This window comes from Podarcis raffonei, chromosome 6, assembly GCF_027172205.1.
Source record: "Podarcis raffonei isolate rPodRaf1 chromosome 6, rPodRaf1.pri, whole genome shotgun sequence".
Classification (NCBI taxonomy): Eukaryota; Metazoa; Chordata; class Lepidosauria; order Squamata; family Lacertidae; genus Podarcis; species Podarcis raffonei.
Window position 1 is genome coordinate 2,911,285 of NC_070607.1, and position 23,712 is coordinate 2,934,996.

Sequence of the window (23,712 nt, forward strand, 5' to 3'; positions counted from 1 at the left end):
GGAAGTGCTTCTCAAAGCTGAAGAGACAATTGGGGAAATTACCCTGCAGGGCTGGGTGGGGAAGGAAGAAGGGGGGGGAGCAGACTCTCCCCAACAAATGAAGCACATGAAATCCGATTCAGGAGCTATATTGGGACTGGTTCAGAAGAGGGACAGATTTTTATTCAGGTTTACTGCAGACTGGCATTTGCTCCAGTTCAACAGTAACCAGTGGGTTTTCCTGGGGAAAGTGGTGGGACAAAAACCCTATTGGACCCGTGATACTAGATCAGTAGGAATCACAGGTCAGACAAAAGTGTGGATGGGCCACTGACAGGAGTTTAGCTGGTTGGCCAAGGGAAACCGCCTTTTCCATAACCAAACCTAATGTTTTCATCACTGTTTATGTGACTAGAGAAGCAAAGAGGCTGTGTGCACGGCCATTAGGGGCTTTCGCATCTTTCTTCATTAAGCCAAGGTACAATAAGTGAAACCAGCTCAGTGTCTTGAGAAGCACCTATAATCTGATTTTCCACATTTAAAAATGAAAGTTTCAAACAGCCACTGTGTCTGCTGGTGCTGTTGTTTAAGTCTGGATTCCCCCCCCCCTTTTCTTTATTAGATGCAGCCATGTACAATAATTCTGGAGCCCTTCCTGATTCTTCAGTGACTCCTACTACTTATGGTATGTGAGAAGCTAGTCTAGAATGTGGACCATAAAGTGATCTACCTGGAATATTGTGGTTGAGCTAGCTGTGGAACAATGCTAACTTGGCCCCAGGGAGATGCAGAGTAGCAGGTTTGCACTGTGGTGGAGGGGTGGGGGTGAGGCCCTTACTTTCATTTTGCTACTCCTGCAGAGAGAAGAGGAAAGGACAGAGCCCTGAGGTGCTCCACAAGTGAGAGCCCAGGGGTCTGAACACTCATCTCCCAACACCACTTTCTGGACATGGCCTAGGGGGAAGAGCAGAACCATTGTATAGTAGTGCCCCCAGCTCCCAACTTCTTCCCAGCCCAGAGGATACCATGGTCAATGGTATCAAAAGCTGCTGCAAGATCCAGCAGAACCAGGAAACAGCTTTCACCTCTGTCCCTAGCCTGCCAGAGCTAGGGACCACGAGACCAAGGCTCAGGCTCATGAAGGGGCCTGAATTCCGACTGGAAGGGAACCAAATGGCCCGCATCCTCCAGATATGCCTGGAATTGTTCAGCGACCACCTGCTCAATCACCTTGTCCAAGAATGGAAGATTGGATAGATCCAAGGCCAGTGGCAGCCTTCCCTGAAATACCTTATTTCAGGCCTTTTTCCTTTCTACCAGAAGGGGCAGCCGTAGCTTTCCACCCTCTTGATGGCAGCTGGACCTCCCATCATAATGAAGACCAGTGGCATTCTTCAGCAGAGGGCAACCTATGTACCGTCTTGAGCCCACTCCCTCAATACTGGAAGGGGCTGGAACTGCACTCTTAGTTATTCAGGCTGCTGTTCTCAGTGTGAATAGAGGCAGTATTTGAAAAGACACAGAGAATAATTCTGATGGAGTGGGGAGGTATGAAACCTAGGGCAAAAGATGGCAGCAATATGCCATATGAAAGTCTTTTTAATTTTCATGAATTCACCTAAAGCTCACATTTTATGGTTGTATTCTGACAGATCCAACCCTCAAAGTGGATGACAGTAATACTCGCATCTTGATTGGCTGCCTAGTGGCCATCATTTTCATTCTGGTGGCCATCATTGTAATCATACTCTGGAGACAGTTTTGGCAGAAGATGTTGGAAAAGGTAAGCCTGCAGACAGATACAGTGCATGTCCGCATTAGAAACTTACCTGCCAAAGTGAGTAAGTTACTTCCTCAAGATTAAGCATGGCACATGCAAGTAAGCACAGAAATGTGTAGGAAATGTGAGTTTAGTATCAAGATTTGAAGCAACCCATTCAAGATCCTTTCATAACTGAACATCTGTCTGTTGAGGAAACCTACTTGTGCCCTTAAGCTCTTTCCAACTCACAAGGGGTAAAATCCCCATCTCTTTCTCCCTCCCTCGTTCTACGCTTCTTAACTTAATAGCATGTAAGTCTGGCCCAAGGAAAAGCTCTGTACGTCTTAAAACCTTGCATGCACTTGCACCAATGAATATGATTGAACAGGGATATTAATATCAGTTCATAAAGCCAGTCTCTCCCTGTTCTGCCTGTTGTACAGTAAAGATGAAACCTTGACTTGCTTCCAGGCCTCTCGCCGGATGCTGGACGACGAAATGACTGTCAGCCTCTCTCTGCCCAGTGAGTCCAGCATGTTCAACCATAACCGCTCCACATCATCCAGTGAGCGAGAATCAAACTCCACTTACGACCGCATATTCCCACTGGCTGCAGACTACCAGGAGCCTTCTCGACTCATCCGCAAGTTGCCTGAATTCACCCCAGGGGAGCAAGAGGCAGGTCAGAGCAACCAGGCACTCTCTTGATCTTGTTCCCATATTTGCTCTATTGCCCTGGGCTATAAACCCCTGTCCCAGCTTCAATGTTTCTTTATGGGGGTGAATGAGATTGAATTCTTTACTTAGGTACTTTTATACTGCCTTTCAGTCCCAAAAAAGCCATCATAAGGTAGTTTTGTTATGCTTCTAAAAGCACAAATTTATTTTAAAACATAAAATAGCAGCCATCTCATAGAATATATAGATAAAAGAGTTATTAAATTAAAAATCAACAGCCTTATTTAGTTAAAATAAATTGTATGAATTTTCTGAATTTTGCAATGTGGGTCTTCTGCCATGTAATGCATACAAAAACACGTATTGTGCTAAACTGTGTCTAAAAACGCATATTTCCATAAAAAATATAAAACCACATTATATTAGGAAGCCCTACCCTGCAAAAGTGTGTAAATTATGCAGAATTGCGTACAAAAGTTTATTAGGGGAAATTCACACACGGGTGAATTTTCATGAGCACTTAAAAAACAACAACTGATGTGCAAATGTGGAGAACTGAAGACTGGCAAAATGAGAAACTGAGAAAAACTGAGATCCGCCCATCCTTAATTTGGCATCCAAAGATAACTTAATGGCAGCAGGTGGTCTTCCTGTTGGCAAACTCCAAATACACAATCGGGCCAGGTCTTGGGTCAGCCCTGCCAACATCTTGCAGCCGGGCCCAGTCCCCTCAATATTTCTCACCCTGACCGCCTGCCTTCCCGCCTTCCTCTCTCACTCCCTCGGTTGGTGCTTCTGGCGCGAGGTCACGCTGGCCTGTGTAGCGTCTCCCTAGAGGAAGGCTGCCCTGCCCTGTACAGCGTTGCGAGGTGCATGTGCTCGCCAGTGCCCTTCAGTTTTGGGGGCAACCTGGAGCCTGTGGTGCCTGCACAAATCTCCTTACTGTATGAATAACAGAAACAGAAGAACTTACATAAAATAAAGAATAAAGTTCTTAGTATCCATAAGTTGCAGCATTCACCATTTTTATATACAGTATGTATAAATATTTTTATTTATGTGAAGAGTAAGCAACAGAATACAAACAGAAGAAAAATAAAGAAAAAAAACTTCCCCAACATAGGAGCTATGGCATAATAAACATATCCAGAAAGACACTGCATAAATTACTGGCATCTTGCTATAATAATAAAAAAGTCTAATGTTGTCCAAAGTTCATTTTATTGATTCAGCACTTTATATACCACCCTTCAACTGAAGATCCGAGGGTGGTTTACAGCACAAATATACAAAATGAAAAAGCAAAATACTTAACAGCCACAAAAACCAATAACTCCCTCCCACAAAGTCATTTAAAAGGCCATTAAATTGTTTAGTCAGTCAAAGGTCTGGTTATAGAGGAACCTTTTTTCCTGGCACCTAAAGATATGTAGTGAAGGTGCCAGGTGAGTCTCTCTGGAGAGAGCCATTCACAAATGGGGACCCACCACAGAAAAGGCCCCATTCTTGTGCTGCCACCTTCTGGACTTCTCATGGAACGTGGCACATGAAGAAGGGCCTCGGGTGATGATAGCAGGGTTCGGGCCAGTTCATATGCACAGAGGTGGCCCTTGAGGATTGCAGCCAAAGACCCCAAAGTATATTTGGCTAAGACCCTCTCCTCTACTTTCCTCCCTTCCCAGGTTGCAGTGCGTCTGCCAAGCCAGCCCAGCCCGGTGCAGCTGAAGGGGTTCCCCACTATGCAGAGGCAGACATTGTGAACCTGCAGGGGGTGACAGGCAGCAACACCTACTCTGTCCCTGCAATCACCATGGACTTGCTGTCCGGCAAAGATGTGGCTGTGGCCGAGTTTCCTCGAAAGCTGCTGACTTTCAAGGAGAAGCTGGGAGAAGGCCAGTTTGGAGAGGTGAGTTCACGGCTTGCTCCTTACAATATGTGTACCTTCCAGCAAGGATTGCTGGAGCAGGAGGCGGGTGATAAAAGCTTGGCATGCTCTGGTCATGGAGATAAGAGAAAGACTCAGCTGGACTGAGCACTAAGGCAAGAAGGCCATGAGCAGAAAAGAAAAAGGAGCTGGATAAACTATGGGCTGGGCCAGGAATGCCAAGATGTTCTGATCAGGGGTGCCAGCTATAGGGGATAGAAGGTGCTTCAGCCCCCCTCAATATTTTGAAACAGGGGGCTGAGCCCCCCCAGTATTGAGGGGAGGGGGCTGCCACCCCCCGCTGCTCCTGGGTGAGGTTGGGGTGGGAGGTAAAGAGGGCGCTTTCCACCCTCTGTGCCCCCCCAATGGGTGAGTGCCTGCCCACCATGCACGGCAATTGCCAGAGTGCCTTCCGCACAACAGGTGCCCCTCCCCCCAATGTTGGGCCCAACTTGCCGTGCCTGGTAAGGATCTTAATTCATTGGGACAAGTGATATCATCCTACTGGACATTGAATCGGCTAATAATGGGTGTCTAATAATAACAGCAATTTTTGTTTTGTCCATGGGGTGGGGCTATGAAACTTTCTGTGTTGCTCATCAGTAAAGGAGAAGTCCCTCCAGACCCACCGTCTTGGCCCTGGGACTGTGGGAGCCCTGGGCCACGCACACCCCATGCGCACGTGTCTCTGGCGTTAGCACAGCTACTAACATCATAACTACATAAACATGTGGTTTATGTACTTATGTATGTGTGCTTACCTTGTGCACTTATGAATATTCATTTCATTTATGATACCTTAGAATTCCTATAACACTTAGAATATGTAAACAGAGAAGAGAGTGTTGCTTCACCCCAAGCCAATCCTGCTTCTCAGCCGGATGAACTGGTCTCTGGATTGGGCAATATTAATACAGGGACAGATTTGTCCAGTTTTCTAAGCTATTGCTTGTTTACTGCCTAGACTTCATTGTACAGCTCAGTGATTAAGGGAAGAAATGCTGAATTTACCGGAACAGTGTCTGGTTCCTGATTTACGAGTTGATGTTACTTCTATCAAATACACAAGTGATTGTAAAGAAAAAGACTATGCCTATATTTGTCTGCTTGTCTATACTCCTGATTGTGGAGCACTTGTCCTTGGTGATATATTTTTCTGCGACTTTCCATTCTGCTACTATGTCAATGTCTGCTGTACTTTGGCAACACTCTCCTTGTCTGTCACTGCTGACCTTCTGGAAATGAATGGAGGGTGTTAATTTGGAGGAGAATTATGCCTCCTTGGTTGCATAATAGTAGAAACTGATAACTACTTCACTGCATATGCTGCTCTGTCAGGTGTCCACTATGATCAACTGCCCAATAAAATAAAATACAATGATGGCTTTCAATTTTTACTGAAAGTTCAGATTTTATTTATTTACGGATTTTTTAAAAAAGTACCCTGCCTATCAAGGAAAAGTTTATTAACAGGGTGTATAATAATAAACCAGTTTAAATTACAATGCATAGGAATAACAATATAGAAGCAATTAGATAAAACAAAAGTGAGTACAGTATCACTCTTTAAAAGACCTGAACAAATGAAGTTACTCCAGGGTTTTTTCTGTCATTGTTCATATGGCAAGGCATTGTTTATTATACTGTGCAGGCTCATCTCACTATCCTTTCTGATAAACAATTGGTTTTGCATTTTTGTGTGTCTCCAAAGCCTATTTGAGCAGAGATGACCGTGGGACAGAAGCAATATGTTTGTTCATCAAGTTCCAAAATGCCACGATCATATCACTTTCAGCTCTCTTAAAAGATAAGTGGTATGACAGAACCACTGCTGCCCTTTGTGTTCAAACATTTATTTTGCTCCAGTGTTATCTCAGGTCAAACAATTTTGCAGATTTTTGAAATGCTATAAAATTATACCTCTATCTGTCATGCCAGCTACAAAATCATAGAATTGTAGAGTTGGAAGGGACAACAAGGGCCATCTAGTCCAACCCTCTGCAGTGCAGGAATCTTTTGCCCAACGTGGGACTTGAACACATAATCCTGAGATTAAGAGTCTCATGCTCTGCCAACTGAGCTATGTAGCATGCTGGACAAGCTCTGTTGGTCCTTAACTTTGATCTTGTGCAGATACTTTTGGGTAGGGGGTGAGGGGAGAGACACAACATATGTGTTCAGAAATCTCTTTGCATTTCTGAAAATCTGTGTGTATTTCTGCTGCATGTTTCTAGGAGTGCTGTTACATTGCTTGATTAACCAACTTAACTGATTGGTTATAAAAACTGGTCCAATAAAAAGTGGTTCCCTGTCCTTATCTCCCCACTGGAAACATAGGGATATGTTAAAGTTAATGTGTGCGTTATCAACGAGATAACGTGGCTTGTGAACCTTAAAGGGAAACAGCGATGACCCAGGAGCTCAGTCCTGGAGAGCCAGCTCAGGGCTCATCTGCCCTTACCTTTTCCCCTGCGCCTACTAGGCACAGGTCTGCAGTTTAAAGCCCCGTATCTGAGCGCTTTCCCCCCTGCCTTGACACTTTTGTCAGGAAAATGCGCTCTTTAATGCTGAATCGGAACAAACAGCAATTTGGGTTTTCTGCAGATTGCTGTTTGCTCTGATTGAGCGGTAAGGAGAGGGTTTTCGCGGGGAGAGCGCCAGGGTGAAAAAAGAAAAGTGTGCTTAAACGTGGTGCTTTAAAGCATGGACCTATGACTAGAAATGCAGCACAAAAGAAGGTCTGGATGAGCCCTCAGAGGTGTGGCCTGGCTCTAGGAATTCGTTATTGTTCTGTCTGACTCCAGGCCTTGAGAATAAAGTTTGTTTTACTGTATGTTTATGGCAAGTTCCTGCGCAAACGACAAAGGACAAGAAGTAGTCTTTAGGCCACCACCGTTTGAGGTAATTGCCACTGGCCTTCTTAGGGCTCATACACTTAGCTTTTGCCTCGTTCTTTCGAGACACAGCTCCATACTTAAAAGCTCTGTGTCTGAGCGGGGGGGGGGGGAGGTTGCCCCCCAAACCTCACAGAAACCCGCTCTTTAAAACTCAGTGAGGGCAAATGCCCATTTAGGTTTTCTGCTGATTGCCTTTTGCTCTGATTGAGCTTTGAAGTTCACGTTTCACAGGGAAAGATCCAGAACAAAAATGATGCTCCTTAGAGATGGAGCTTTTAAGAGCAGAGGAAAAGTAAGTGTGGATAAACCCTTACATTTCATTACCCCTGAACTCATTCTTCTGTTTCCCCCTCCATGTCTAGATGGGCTTCCCAATGCAGTATTGCAATTCATTCATCTGATGAAGTTGATTGTGGTCCACCAAAAGCTCATGCTATAATATCGATTCGGTATTTCTATTCTGCTTTTCAACAACAAATGCTAAGCTCCAAGTGGCTCACAATAATCACAATAGCATTAAAACAACAAGCATTGCACTCATTGTACTATCAAATACAATAATATAAATATTATAAAATAAAGGAAACAACAAATTTATAAAAATGATTAGTACAATTCAATAAAGTCATAGTAATTCAAAATATCAGAAAACGTAAGAAATCATTCATCAAAATGATTAATACTGTTCAATAAATACGGTATGTTAGTTTTTTAGGTACCACAAGGTTTGGGAAGCTACAACAAACCAACAAGATTACAGTTCTGGAAAACGACTCAAAGTAAAACCTTCTCTGCCTCCTCACACTAATTGGAGGCTATCTAAACCCTGATGGGTATTACATGCCAATACTAGAGAACTATAAAGCAAAACATCAGTATTCATCTGTTAAATTCCTGATCCCCAGCAAATTTAGGCAAAACTAGTCATAGATCCATTTATGGTCATCCAGGCACCCAAATTCACAACACCAGATGGTTTTATTTCATACAAAATATGAAGAAGCTCATCTGATGGGTCACTCAGCCCTGGGGCTGATATCAGTATGGTCATGTTGCCTCTCTCTAAGATCCTTGGCAGCAACTTTGTTGTGTCTGGAAAGCTTTCCATTATGGATAAGGGGACTTCAGTGGAGTGATAACACAACCAGAAGATAACAACCATCTGTCTGTACAGGAAATTCACAAGCAAACTGACTCTCAAATTGGCTGCTCAGCACTTTGAACTCATTTCTACTCCAGAAGCAGAGGAGGAAGTGGGGGGGGGGGAGTTGAGTGGGGAGGGGAAGGCCATTTTCATGATCTTGCTTTTTTTTTTTTAAGTCCAGCCCTTCTCTCTGTGAGAGCTATTTGCCCAACCATTTCTGCTTTGCTGCCTTCCTTCCAGGTCCACCTGTGTGAAGTGGAAGGAGGGATGGAGCAGTTTGTGGAGAAGGATTTTGTTCCGGACGGGAACACTAGCCAGCCTGTCCTCCTGGCTGTGAAGATGCTGAGAGCTGATGCCAACAAGAATGCCAGGTGCTTGGGAGGCGGAAGACAGCTGTAGCAGTCCTAAGATCAGTTACAGCAGCTATTTTACCCACAATGAGACCAAAAATAAACAGAATAACGTAAACAGAGCCCTGCTGGACTAGAACAAAGGCCCATCTGGTCCAGCATTCTGTCCTCATGGTGCCCCGCCAGATGCCTATGGGAAGCCCGGGTGCAAGAAGGTTTCCTGCCCTGCTTGAGAAAGGAATCTTGAGTAAAACGCACCAAAAGGCTCTTAACCATTTATAATTACAGTTCAAAAGCATTAGGTGAAATACAAAGTATGTTCAAAACACTTCAGATACATTTTATTGCCGTAATCCTTAAAATAACACTGTGAGGTAGGGTGGTATTAGTATCTGCATATTATAGAGAGTGCAGGAAGTGAGGCCTAAGGGTGTGACTTGCCCAAGGCTAACGAGAAGGTTCATGCTAGACTCGAGGCATGATTTGAACCAGGGCCTTTCGGATTTTCAGCTCAAGGCTTTCAGGCCCTGGGCCACATCCGTTCCCTATGCTGGATTTAATTTCACTTTTAATATGTATACTGCCTTTATATATTACTATACACAAGGCAGTTTACAAGCTGAAAAACAACAATATATACAACAAAGATGCTGATGTTTTAATGTATTTTTAATCTCTTTTTGGAAGCTGCCCAGTGTGGCTGGGGAAGCCCAACCAGATGGGCGGGCTGTAGGTATAAATTATTATTATTATTATTATTATTATTATTATTATTATTATTATTATTAATTACACACCTTATAACAATCTGATAGGATACAAAGGATTCATAATAAAAACATAGTAACTTTAAAACAAACAACTTTTACCAAATAAAGCTGTATTCAATAATTCATTAGAATATAACAGTACAAAATAAAATTAATTCTCAAACTATCAGCAAATAATAATCAGAAACTCACTCTTAACAACTATAATAAATGATTATTAAACTATAATCAAGTAATATAACAGCAAGTGACAATGCATAAAATACCACAATACATACAAAACCATGGAAACTGAAAAACTGAAAAACAAAGACACACAATTTTACAAAATTATAATAATTTTGTTTCTGAAGGAATGACTTCCTCAAGGAGATAAAGATTATGTCCAGGTTGAAGGACCCCAACATCATCAGGCTGCTGGCCGTGTGCATCACTGACGACCCCCTCTGCATGATCACAGAGTACATGGAGAATGGCGACCTCAACCAGTTCCTGTCTCGCCAGGAGCCCCAGAGCTTGTCGGAGTGCTCCACCCCTTCTGTCAGGTAGCTAATGAAGGCTGTGTGAGTGCTGGGCTGTGCACTGCCTCCTCTGTGTGCTGCCTCATTTAGGTGGCAGCTGTTCCACGTTCTGACTCCACAAGCCGCTGAGCTTGTGTGTGTGCATGTTGTACTGTGCTGCACAAAAGGGCTCAAGGTGCAGTCCTTGGGCATTTCCCCCTGAGCCTTTCCTGGGGCAAAGGGGGTCCTCATTATCCCTCTTCTGCCCCCCAGCAAGTATTTGATTCCCACCCATTTCATCCCACCACAACCTGCAGCCTTGTCTGTTCACAGAACTATGGTTGCTCTCCAGATGCTTCCTGTATAAATAATATTACAAGCTCGTTTTTTGCTCTGGGGAGACAACAAAATCAACGGCAGAGTGTAAGGGCTTGGTAAAAGTACTTTTTCACATTTCACATTTCTGTCCAGGCTTTTATCCATGATGGAACTCAGAGCAGCATATCTGCGTCTTCTAGTCAAGTGTCCTCTCCAGGCACTGGTCAGAACCAGACCAGCTTCGCTTTGGGAAGGTTGCTGCACCCTGCAGGTTCAGAGTGTGGCATCCTGGGATGGATCCATAGGATTTGCTAGTTGGGGATGAAGACTGAAGTTGTTAAGGCAATAGCTTGAAGAGGGGGGGGGGCACCCAGCATGTTATGGGAGGATATACTGTCTGCATTAGGCAGAGTTATTTTGGAGAGCAGGAGACCTTCAGGCAGATGAGGATGATAAAGTGGGAAGCTGAGATCTATCGGAAAAAGAGCAGGAAAGGTGTAGCAGAGACATGGAAAAACTAAGGGTAGGAAGAGAGATACTGTACTATCTCGGGGACTCTGAATTATAGGGATCAGTGCAAAAGAAAAGCATCATCTAGTTTTTCTTGCTGCAAAGCAAACTCAGCCATGTATTAAGTAGCCTTCACAACTGCATGTTAGGGCTCGCCAGCACTTCCATTTGTCCTGCCCCTTTCTCCTGGGGAGACCCTCTATTTGCGGCTGAATCGGAACAAGCATTAATTGATTTTGCTACAGATTGATGTTTGTTCCAATTCAGCGGTAAATAGAGGGTTTACCTGGGGAAAACAGTGGAAGAAGCAGAAAACCTCTCCGTCCCGTGCTTGACTGGCCCTATATCTCCCTCTGGATTTACCCACCTAATTAGGGCTTTGCTTTTGCTGCCCCAGCTGATGGTCAAACTACATGCGACTTCAAAATGTGTTTTTAAATAGCATGTTTAAGACTGCCCACATCTTTTTTCTCTTATAAAAAGCAGCTGTGGGAGCCCTCAGTCAAGAGAGGCTGTAACATAGAGCAGCTGGATTAGCAGTTTGCCCCATGCATTCCTCACCCCCACTTCCCCCACTAGCCCAAAGCTGCTATTTGCCCCATTTAAATAAGCTCAAAATCAAAACCACCAGAATGCCTATATTACGCAAATCCAATTGAAAAAACATCTTCTCTTGTATTTTTCCTGGATATTCCTGGATATTCCCCTGTTTCGCCCGAAGGGGCTTCATCAGCTATGCGTAGTTCTAAATCATACAAGCATTGACACTTTGCAATATAATAGGTACACAAATTAAAAATCCTTGTCTTGTCTGCCTGTGCCAGCATCTACCAGTGCCAGTTTCTTTTGTCTACCAACTTTATCATTGTCATTAGACACTTAGAAGATTATTTCATGTCCCTCTTCTAAGGAATACGTCAGACAGAAAAATACAAGAGAAGATGAAGAAATTGGAAATGAATGTATTATGGCACTGACAAAATAGGATTTGTATTTTGTACGTACTGGACTTGGTTGTCAACTGAATAAGCTACATTGTAATATATTATGTCATGATGTTGATTTTGATACTATGAGAAGCTGTATTTAATTTTTTAGGAAGTAGTTTCTAGTAAATAACTTTGCAATTGATATCATACAGCCTATTATTTTTACGTGTTTTTCCATTTAAATAAACAACATATTTTGGGTGGCAGCAGTTTGACAGGAAAGTAGCAAGGGTGAAAAGGTTAAAAAATGGCACCATAGTCCCATCTGGATCACCTTCCCTCGGCTGCTTCTTTGAAAGACTGAAATGCAACCCTTCTCAAGCCTGCAATTTAAAAACTCCCTCAGTGCAGTCCTCTGTCTTTTGGAAAACAGCTCTGGGTGGCTGTTCCCCTGCTAGACAGGAAGGAAGCATGCTTTCTGCAGTTTGGACACTAGGCTGGCCACAAGCCATTCCTTCTCTGGTGCTTCTTATTTCCTTCAGCTATGCCAACCTGAAATTAATTGCCACACAGATTGCTTCTGGCATGAAGTATCTGTCCTCCCTGAATTTTGTCCACCGCGATCTGGCTACACGCAACTGCCTGGTAGGGAAGAATTACACAATCAAGATCGCTGACTTTGGCATGAGCCGGAACCTCTACAGTGGAGACTACTACAGGATCCAGGGCCGGGCCGTGCTCCCCATTCGCTGGATGTCCTGGGAGAGCATCCTTTTGGTAAGCCTCATCTTGCACTTCCTCTTAGAGCTGGTGACTGCATGGAGCCTGGATTCATCCTTTCTGTACCAAAAAGCCAAAGACTTTATGGGAAGGAAAGGAGGAGAATGGGTTGTGGGCTAGGTGAATATTGAAGAGCACATTCTTAAAGTTTTTTCAAATTATACTTTTAATCAAGTTTGTGGAATCCAGTTTGATACCATGGTTGGCTTTGTTAGCATCCTGCAGGAATACAAATTAGAATCACCACTCTATTTTTAAAACATTCCTTTGCCCCATCATGCTTTTATTTCTCTGATTGAACACAGGCAATTGACCTTTCAAGGGTTCCTTCTGATAGCAAACTCCCTGATGGTGACCACAGAAAGGAGAGCTAAATTTGGCAAAGGCCTGAAAATAACAGCTTCTTTCAACATGCCCTGCAATTCCAGCTGTGCTTCTCCACCAATGAGGGACTGAGAACTAGATTACCAAACTAGACGGCCCCATAGCCTGAAAAAGTGTCTTCTGCTGTTGCCACATATTTTTCTTCCGAAAGTCTCTTTGGGCTCCTGGGAGATGTACATCCCTGGATTCTTGTAAGTGCATGTTCCTAAATGGTGTGCTTTCTTTCTCCCTCTCTCCCACCCACCCATTTATCCACCCAGGGCAAGTTCACCACAGCAAGTGACGTGTGGGCGTTTGGTGTGACACTCTGGGAGACTTTCACCTTTTGCCGCGAGCAGCCATATTCTCAGCTCTCAGATGAACAAGTCATTGAGAACACAGGAGAATTCTTTAGGGATCAGGGACGGCAGGTATGGAAACAACAGGAAATAGGAAAAAACGAAATGTACCAGGTCATCTGCTCCATTATGGGACACTTGCATGTGCTTTAGGTGAAGAAGAGGACAGGGCCACTGCACTTTAAAGAGTGTTGCATGCAAGATCCCAGGGACGTACCCAGGTTCTGTTTCCTTGAAATTAGGGCCAGTGCATGCTATGACATCTTTATGATATATAGTTTATTTACACATATATGCAACCTGAGCCTAAGATGAAGACGTTTACAGCATCAACACCCCAGAAGGTCACATCCTTGGATTCCAACAGAAGTCAAGCGTGGCTTCTTCCATGACCCTGCTTCCAGCCTAGCTCACACCCCCCCCCAATAATTACAAGGGACTCAGGCATCATGCGGGCTGAACCCCCAGTTCACAACAATACTTTACAGTGGTACCTCGGATTACATATGCTTCAGGTTACAGACTCCGCTAACCCAGAAATACTGCTTCAGGTTAAGAACTTTGCTTCAGGATGAGAACAGAAATCGTGCTCCGGCGGTGCGGCAGCAGCAGGAGGCCCCATTAGCTAGTGGTGCTTCAGGTTAAGAACAGTTTCAGGTTAAGTACGGACCTCCGGAACGAATTAAGTACTTAACCCGAGGTACAACTGTAGTTGGTTTATAAGCTGCTTTCCCACAGTGAATTTTATCCAAAGCAGCTCACCACAAACACCAGCTTATCAAAGTACCAAACATCCCCCCCCCCCGCAAAAAATGTTTACAAAATGTATCAGTAAATTTGAGTGTCAAAAATATTTACAAGTGCAATATTACAAATAAATAATACATAAAATGAAAGGTAATTCCCATGGCTTCCTTTCCTACCAGAATTGTGAGCTGTTTTAAAATAATTATAGATTGTTAAATCTTGCACTTGCACTCATCCAGCTGGCATCCCATAAATACAGTGGTGTTGTTGTTTTTGTTGTTGTGTGATTTTTCCTTGACAAGGACTCAAGGCAGCTTTGGTGCTGTGTTCTGGGGGGGAAATGGGAGAGTTTGAAACAGGATAATAAATAAGCCATGATTAGTTTCTGGAAAGATTTACAAACCTGTGTTGTTGAATAGAAACATGGGTGAATGTGGGATTGAGTGAATGGATGCAATGAAGCTGAATATTATTACTGGAGCTTTAAAAATGGAGAGTCAGAAAAATGGGTGGGATGGGAAGAAAATCAGTGTGACACTTCTGCTAGAATGAAGAACGTGGCTTCCATTCTTCATATGTAAATGAGGAGGGGAAAGATCCTCTTCCTTACCTAGTTATGATGAGGATGAACACAATGAAGAGGAAACATACTTTTTGAGCCCAAGTACAGTATAAATCAGGGACGCGGGTTGCGCTGTGGGTTAAACCACAGAGCCTAGGACTTGCCAATCAGAAGGTCGGCGGTTCGAATCCCTGCGATGGGGTGAGCTCCCATTGCTTGGTCCCTGCTCCTTCCAACCTAGCAGTTTGAAAGCACGTCAAAGTGCAAGTAGAGAAATAGTTACCGCTCCGGTGGGAAGGTAAACGGCGTTTCCGTGCACTGCTCTGGTTTGCCAGAAGCGGCTTAGTCATGCTGGCCACATGACCCGGAAGCTGTACGCCGGCTCCCTCGGCCTATAGAGCGAGATGAGCGCGTAACCCCAGAGTCGTCCACGACTGGACCTAATGGTCAGGGGACCCTTTACCTTACAGTATAAATCAGGAAAGCTGTGATCTTCCAAATGATGTTTGTCTTCAACTCCCATTGTCTCTGGCTATTGGAGCCATGCACATCTGAAGCACATTTCTCCCCTCAAAAAATTCTGGGCACTGTAGTTTAACCCACACAGAGTTACAATTCTCAGCAACTCTGCATCAATATGCAGTGCCCAAAATTACATGTGAAACTCAGAAAATTAGAATATTGTGGAAAAGTTCATTTATTTCAGTAATTCAACTTAAAAGGTGAAACTAATATATGAGATAGACTCATGACATGCAAAGCAAGATATGTGAAGCCTTTATTTGTTATAATTGTGATGATCATGGCATACAGCTGATGAAAACCCCAAATTAACAATCTCAGAAAATTAGAATATTAAATGAAATCAGCAAAACAAGGATTGCAAATAGAGTAATATTGGACCTCTGCAGCAGGGGGGCGGATGCTCAGGCAAGCTGTGGTTGGGGTGGTGGCGGCAGGCAAGCTGTGGTTGGGGTGGTGGCGGCAGGCAAGCTGTGGTTGGGGTGGTGGCGGCAGGCAAGCTGTGGTTGGGGTGGTGGCGGCAGGCAAGCTGTGGTTGGGGTGGTGGCGGCAGGCAAGCTGTGGTTGGGGTGGTGGCGGCAGGCAAGCTGTGGTTGGGGTGGTGGCGGCAGGCAAGCTGTGGTTGGGGCGGTGGCGGCAGGCAAGCTGTGGCGGGGAGGGCAAGCGGGCAGGGTGGGCGGGTGGCCTGATTTCCCATTTGCACTACGGCATGTTGACAATTTTTCACCCCTGTCTGGAAGCACTCCAAGCCTTGAGTAGTCTGGATTGCCCACTAGCAGGACCTTCCTTGCCTTGCAGATCATGCCATCTTCTTCTTAGAACAAGGAAAAGGAGAGTTCTCGTGTGGTCTACTGGGTAGAGTGATTGGCCCTGAGTTCAAATTCCCCCAGAGCCATACAATTATGTCAGCCTCTGATTAATCTTTCTCTCAGCCTCAACTTGTAAGCCATCCTGGATTCTTTGGAGGAAATTGGGCTACAGATCTGATTAATAAGTAATCATTAGTAAATGAAGTAGATTACTTTCAGCTACATTCCAGCTCTGCTGTTACATGCCACAAATGAAATCTGAAGTCTACGGCTTCTAGTGTCTTTTTGAGAGGGGTTTTATCTGCCTTTATTCAGTATCTGTTCTCTCTCTTTTTTTCCTATTTAAAGACCTACCTTCCACAGCCTGCCTGTTGTCCTGATCCTGTATATAAGCTAATGCTCAGCTGCTGGAGACGAGACACCAAAAACCGACCCTCCTTCCAGGAAATCCATTGCCTTCTCCAAGAAGCAACCACTTTGTAGCGATGCCTTTCCTTCATGCCCTAAATACTCTGGACCGTCCCAGCCCATCTGCCCTCAAAAACTTACACATAGAACTGAAGCCACTTCACCTGGACTCACGATTTCTTTCAGTAGCGGAGTTGGGACTTTCGTTATCAGCCACCAAAGGAAAGGAAAGGAAAAAGATGGGATCTGACCAGGTCTACCACACAACCTCATTCAAGGTGCTATACTTTGGATTGGCAAAGACTGGGGGAAGGGATGCTATTTATCTTGTAATGTCATAGGTTCCGGTTTATGAATGGGTTTTGTCTGTGATGGGAAGAGGAAAACACGACTCTTATTTTCCTCTGAAGGAGGAACTTGAGATGTAGTCTGACTACACAGACTTGAGCTGGGAATAGGCAAACACACACACAGCTGGGAAGAGCGCCAGCACTTTATGCCCGGGGCTGTGTGTGTGTGTGTGTGTGTGTGATGCAGTTCTGCCTGAGTGTAGAAAAAGAGGTAGGTTTCCAGTGCTTTGTGAGACAGTCCTAATGCACCCCCCCCAAAATAATTAACCAGATATGAAAAATTGTGCAGATTTGCCCAGCTTGCACATTTTACACAATAATCAGAATTTGGATCACTTTGTGCTGGTTAAATCTTCTTTTTTAGTGTGCAGTACAGACTGCCTCAATTTAGGGTTTTTTGCATGCTATATGAAGTATAGAAATGTCTCCTCCTATACACTCCAGATCTAGAGCTTCTGAGAATCTCTCGATTTATCTATTTTAGAGCGCATGAAGATTTGTAATACTGTGTATAGTCCTGGTTTCTCCCATCTCAAAAGGGCTAACATAGAGCTGGAAAAAGTGCAGCAGAGGGCAACTAAAATGAACTGGCCAAATGGCCATTTGAGGCACTTTAGATTAGAAAATGGCAAGTAATGGAGGGCATGATAAAGGCTTAGAAAATTATTCACAGTGTGGAGAACAATAATTTTTTCTCACTATCCCTCAAAAGGCAAGGTCTCACAAGTATGCAATGAAATCTATGGCACATCTGTTCAAGAGAGTCAAAAGAAAGTGTTATTTCCTACTATGGATAATTATCATATGGAATTCAGTGCCACATGCTTTGGCGGTGGCCACTGGCTTAGATGACTTCGAAAGGGGATTAGATAAATTCATCAAAGGTGCAGTCCACAAGTGGCCATTAGCCATGACAGCTTCAGGGACAGCTTATCTCCAAATTCCGGTTACTGGGGCCAAACAGTGAGGTTCCTGTTTCTGGGTTTCCCAGAAGCCTCTGGCTGGCTTTGGTCTGATGCTCCAAGTTTCTACTTATGAGGATACTTCACTTATTGCCCAGGCTTCCCCTCTCTGTAGCACCCCATTCTTTCATCTTTTTTCTCCAAGCTGTTTTGAGAAGGGGAAAGGCCTATTATTTTGCTTCTATGTAATAGCTGCCTTCTGCAGAATAGATTCCTGGAATTGTTTAGTAGTAGGGCATGGTATCTACCAAAGAAACAGGTATAAAATTTTAGGAATTATTAACTAAACTGAGTAAACCTTGTCACCAAAGTTCCCTGTCAAAATCTTTGCATTTTGTACCTTCAGAATTTGTAGGCTGGCGCAATGGAAGATGCGTAGAGTTGGGATGTTCAGCTACAGCAGAGTAAGCGGCTAGATTTAGCCTTCAACAGTCAGGGCAGCACAAAGTTGCAAAATCTGCCTTTGGGAATTGGGCTGTATCTGAAATCTAGGGAACAGGAGAGCTCTGAAATAAAGAAGGCTGTCACCATACAAGGGTCTCTGCAGACAAGTCCCATTTTGATCGGGTCGCAGGCTGATAGTGAGGCAGCGGAGGTGTGGCAGGTGGCTTGCTTGCTGAAAACCAGATAGTATGAAACCTCTTGAGGTGACCTATGCCTACCATGAGGGGATAGGAGCTCTTGTAAGGCTGCTACTCATTTCAGTGAGGTGAAGGGTGAAGGGCTAGCAAACTGGAGGCAGTTGGGTACCAACCAGGGAGCTAGACTGAAAGCAGCTGAGAACCAAACTAGGCATGAAGCAGGCAGCTGCATCTGTACTTACATACCTCTGCCTCCTTCCCATATAAAGTGGGAGGTTGGGGGAGGTCTGATGAAAGAGCTGAATTCTTGGTCTTTCCTTCCCTGTCTTATCTTCCCATGTTTCATCTCCCCAGCCAAGTTCACTTTTGGCATCGGACCAAAGCTGGGAGAAAAGTGCCTGAAGCAGCAGAGTAAAGGGAGGTGAACCTGAGGAGTGAAGGAGAGAGCCAGCTTCTCTCAGATGCATGTACCTTTTGTTGTGGAAAAAAACAGACCCCACCCTCACACGCCCCACACTTTATACATGGAAGGGGCAGATGGGTGAACAAATGCGGCTATTTCCATCATGTCTGCTTTGGCCCTCGCCTGCACAAGTTGCTCAGACTAAAGTGCCAGGCAAAATAAGTAAGTTTTATAGGATCAGGCAGTAATCTATTGGCTGTTTGTGTCACCTCAGCCACAGGCAGATTGCAGGTCTTTTCAGCAAAGTGGCACAAAAAGCAATGTGCTTCAAGACCTCCAGAGCCTTATGGGATGTTCCAGTCGATTATGTCCCTTATTCATCGACAGGAGGGGGCGGGCATCCTGCTTCAAGCACCAAAATGTGTTGGGCTAGCCTTTTGTGAATGGCAAGCATGCTGCTTCTTTCTTCTTGCAAGGCTTAGTGAGGTGAACCTGTGAGACTTTGTGATTTCAGATCTGAAAATCTTTGACTTCTTGCTCTTCTGGGTGTGGAGCATGGAGTTGCGACCACAGTCCTATGGCCTCCAATGTGGCAATTCACACGGGTGGGGTGGGAGCCATCAACAAGCTGATGAAGCATAATAAGGGATGAATAGATGACTTCCTTCTGCAGCAGGACTTGGCACCAACACGTGGGTTCTGAAGAAAGTCAAAATTGTCTCTATGGATCTGGAAGCCATCTGGGAACCACAGCTCTAAAAGCATAGTTCTCAAGGTGTGAGGTAGGCTTCTTGGACAGTGCAGATAACAGAAAAGAGAGAGACAGATTGTTCCTTGAAACTGCAAGGCCAGTTTGGGGTATGTTTTGACTGGGCTGAGAGATGGATTGCATCCTTTCACTCCCAGTCAGTCATGAGTGGCTCGGTGCCTAATTTCAACATGTACTAATAGTTTGCAAAATGTGTATGTTTTGCTCTTTCTCTCATTTGGCACTGCTCTTCACTTTCTTGGGATCCATCATGCAAGGAACCTTAAATCATGCTTTGTCAGTCTTCCCAGTCACTCTTCCTTCTTTTCCCTTTGATCGCTAGCCAAGGACAGGGGGAACGAGCTCTTGCCAGGCTTCCTTTCGGTCTTTGTATCTTGGGAGGCTCAAGCATTCCAGTTCTTCTTTTCGGATTATCACCATCGTCAGCATCATGTTCTTTGTATGCTGCCTTTCCTTAGTTAAAGCAATGCTCAAGGCAGCTTACAACATTAAAATATCTACATAATTACAAACACAACTGAAGCAATTATAAACAATGATTAAACACATCCAAATGTACACATCTGAACAATTTCCACATTAATCATAATAAGATCTAAAAATCAAGATAAAAATACTAATATCTATAACAGCAACAAAAGCCTTTCAGCACTTTTAGTGGTTGCTTCATTTAAATATAACTTTGTCAGACTTGACGCAAGTCACAGTCTGCTGGGAGACTGGCAGAAGTGAACTGAGGCAGATCTGGGCAGAGTGAAATAAGCAGGATAACTGAGGAGTCTTCTTCCTGTGGTGTCAAACTCTCCACATACCCCTGTCCAGCATCCTGAAAGGCACCACGCTATTTTCCCTGCTAGAGGATACATTCTTGCAATTGCCATTTTACAATTACTTACTAAGATCTAAATATCTCACTTTGATGTCTGCACAAACAGCCTGGCTTCCTTCTATGGGGTTTGCTGCTTCTGATTCAGTAGCATTCAGCTAATTTGCATCTTAGTGACTGCTCCTTTACTCATACCACAAAACTAAACTAGGGGTGAGGGAATTTTGGACCATGAAATGTGGGGAGGTAAGATGTGTGTCCATAGCTCATTGCCTTCCAATGTGCTCCTCACTTTTTAAGGATTTTGAGGGATATTGCACTTTCGTTGGTAGCACTTAAGCACATGCTTATTTTATTTTGTCACCAAGGGAGTCTGGTAACTAGATTTTTGAAGTATGAAGTATGAAATCGCAAAGAAAAACAAACACCAGAAACCCCACCTTTCACGTAAAGAGAAGAATCTACTTTTTCTCCCAACTGTAAAGTTGATTTTTAAATTTTTTTGCCATAGTAACACCACATTATATGCTACAGCTTCCCACCGTTGGTGGTTTAGATGGAGGTGAAATAACTCGTGTTTGTAAATAGCTTGCTACCTGATTGCTTATGGGAACTAAAAATTCCATCCAGGCTCCAGATCACCAGGTTGGGAAGGTTCTGTAATCCCCCCCCCCCGCCTTCCAGTTTCTCCCTCCCTGCCTTTCTCTTCTTTAAAAGGCTCAGGTGTATTTAAGCAGACATTTTATGAAATTATTCACAATATAGGTCATATTTGCACTACATAACAAATGAATTACCGAGACATCAAATAACACAGAACTGCAGTATGTCACAAGTGAAGATGCTGTCTTAACAACAACACTTTCTGTTTATAAATAATGCTATTGTATATAGGCACACTTTGGTCAACTCTTCATAAAGCACCTTGGAAGAAGCCAGAGGCTTCTGCACTCAGAATGAGATGCCTTGAATAGCTACTTTGCTCTTTTTCAAACGAACAAAATAAACAGAAATACATAACAATTCAAGCAGCAGCAAGTAAAAACATAATGAAATACACAGCACCAAAAAACCAGATTTAAAATTGGTGGATAAGAAAGTGCATTGATAAATAATAATTTATTTACACCCCACCCTTCCTGGTTTAAAAACCGGGCTCAGGGCAGCTAACAGCAAATATAAAACATTGATTAGAATGCAACTTAAAAACAGCATAAAACAGCATAAAATACAACATAAAATGCAGCATCAATATCAATAAAATTCAAAAATTCAGGGGTCATTTTTTGGGGGGGAAAGAACAAAACCCAGTCAGTAGACATCGAATGATCACCAGGGCTAACTGGCCAAGTTGGTCCTACTAGGGCCAGCAGCAGACCAGGGAAGAGTTTAAATGTGGGGTCCCAGAAGGGTTTCTTCATAAAAAAGGAAAGGGAAAAGGGAATAGAGGATCAGGCTAATTCAAATTGAAGGCCAGGTGGAATAGCTCTGTCTTACAGGCCCTGCGGAAGGAGATCAAGTCCTGCAGGGCCCTAGTCTCGTGGGACAGAGCATTCCACCAGGTCAGAGAGGTCACTGAAAAAGCCCTGGCCCTGGTGGAGGATAGTCTGGCTTCCTTAGGGCCCGAGACCTTTAAGCTATTATTATTCATGGACCTTAGGGTGCTCTGTGGGACATACCAGGAGAGGCAGTCCCGTAAGTACTATCTAAAAAGTTTGGGAAAATAAAAAGAAACTATTTTAGAGCAGGTTGTGTATTGCATCCATCACATTACAAGTCGTCACCTGCAAGTGGAAGTGGACCTAGCAAAGAACAACAGATGTTTCAGGTGGAGGGCTCCTGTTTGGAGTGTGGGCCAGCTCAACCACCTACGCCTTTGTTCAGGATACTCCGTTCCATTAACCCCCTCCTAGTTTTCTGACACACACACAACTTTCCCCCAACAGATGCTCAGCTTCTGTGGCCACTGAAAAGGGGCTGATAAAGGGGCTGCCTTCCTGTCAGATCCAAAAAATTTTGTGGTTAGGATCTGCTCAGTAGGTGCTGTGAGCCTGAAGCACCCCCCCCCCGGCACAGAGGCAAGTGTGCCCTTTCCCTGAGTACCAGCAAATGCTATTAAGTGTCATGACCACTGCTGAATATAGAGGTCATCTATTGCTGCCATAGCTAATAACCACTCACATATTTTCCCTGCATTTGTGTAATACCCTTCTAAAGCCAGCAGCCATCACTACAGCATCTGACAGCTAATTAACTATTATTGTTTGTTAACTAAAAGGTAAAGGTACCCCTGACCGTTAGGTCCAATTGCGGACGACTCTGGGGTTGCGCTCTCATCTCGCTCTATAGGCCGAGGGAGCTGGTGTTTGTCCGCAGACAGCTTCCGGGTCATGTGGCCAGCATGAATAAGCCGCTTCTGGTGAACCAGAGCAGCGCACGGAAACTCCGTTTACCTTCCCGCCAGAGATCTACCTATTTATACTTGCACTTTGATGTGCTTTCGAACTGCTAGGTTGGCAGGAGCAGGAACCGAACAACGGGAGCTCACCCTGTTGCGGGGATTTGAACCGCAAGTCCTAGGCTCTGTGGTTTAGACCACAGCGCCACCTGCGTCCCTTGTTCATTAACTATGTACCATATAAAGAAGCAATGTCCTGGAACTCCTGCCAACCAGTTTCATTGGATAAGCGCAAGTTCTGCTATTATTAGCAAGAAAAACTTCTCTTTGTCTCCTTCTTCACACAGTGTATAATTTTATAATCCTCCCATCATATACTGCATTGCCAGTGACAAAATGACTATCATGGAGGGCATGTCATAACACAAAATTTGAGTGCAGCCACTGTGAAGCTTTTCCCACAATTGTATGGGAAAAGGCTTTGGGAAAATGTTCCTTGGCTTCTTAGCGTAAGACTTAAAGGTAAACATTATATTAATCCTTTTTAGCATTTTCCTCCAAAAATAATGTCAATAGCAAGCATAGCCACACTAAACTCTGTCTTCACACATTTACAGCAATTGTATCAAATAGAAAACTGGTCTTCAGAGTGCACTTCCATGTGTGGTTGTGCATACACACATTGATTTTGGTCATTTTGTAAATCTCAAAAATGATGATCCAGAGTGTTACAATGGGTATGCCTGAGTGGTATTATGCTTATGAAAGTTCCCTCAGATTCAAAGGTGATCGGGGTGCAAAACTAGTTGTACAGTTCTTTGAAACCTGGTCTGTTTATAATATGTTGTATGTTAGGCTTCTTGCTTGTAACGATAGTACAGTATTTGTCTTTTGGTTGTACTCCATTCCTCTCAATGCAGAGCACATTTTTCTGAGATGTTCTGAGCTATCACTGCAAGTAATTGGCCCCTCTGCTTTATAGTGAACACTGGTAGCTGTGTTCCCTTCATCTCTAGTAAATATTAATGTCAGGCTGCTTAATATTAGTTTATGACTATAGTACTCATTCAAAAACAGCCCTGTATTTTGAAATGGAGACTTAAAGACCAATG

At 43.9% G+C, this 23,712-nt stretch overlaps 1 protein-coding gene across 1 annotated transcript in view; it reads left to right on the forward strand.

Annotated features, from left to right (window-relative positions):
* Positions 1-17,420, forward strand: part of DDR2 (discoidin domain receptor tyrosine kinase 2) — a 58,535-nt gene extending 41,115 nt beyond the window's left edge. Inside the window, exons 9-17 of the mRNA XM_053391175.1 lie at positions 602-664; positions 1,632-1,762; positions 2,213-2,423; positions 4,102-4,325; positions 8,625-8,755; positions 9,858-10,049; positions 12,304-12,538; positions 13,186-13,335; positions 16,252-17,420. Of these exons, the coding sequence (XP_053247150.1) occupies positions 602-664; positions 1,632-1,762; positions 2,213-2,423; positions 4,102-4,325; positions 8,625-8,755; positions 9,858-10,049; positions 12,304-12,538; positions 13,186-13,335; positions 16,252-16,386 (1,472 nt within the window). The 3' untranslated portion in view covers positions 16,387-17,420. The remainder of the gene's footprint in view (positions 1-601; positions 665-1,631; positions 1,763-2,212; positions 2,424-4,101; positions 4,326-8,624; positions 8,756-9,857; positions 10,050-12,303; positions 12,539-13,185; positions 13,336-16,251) is intronic.
* The last annotated feature ends 6,292 nt before the right edge of the window (positions 17,421-23,712 follow it).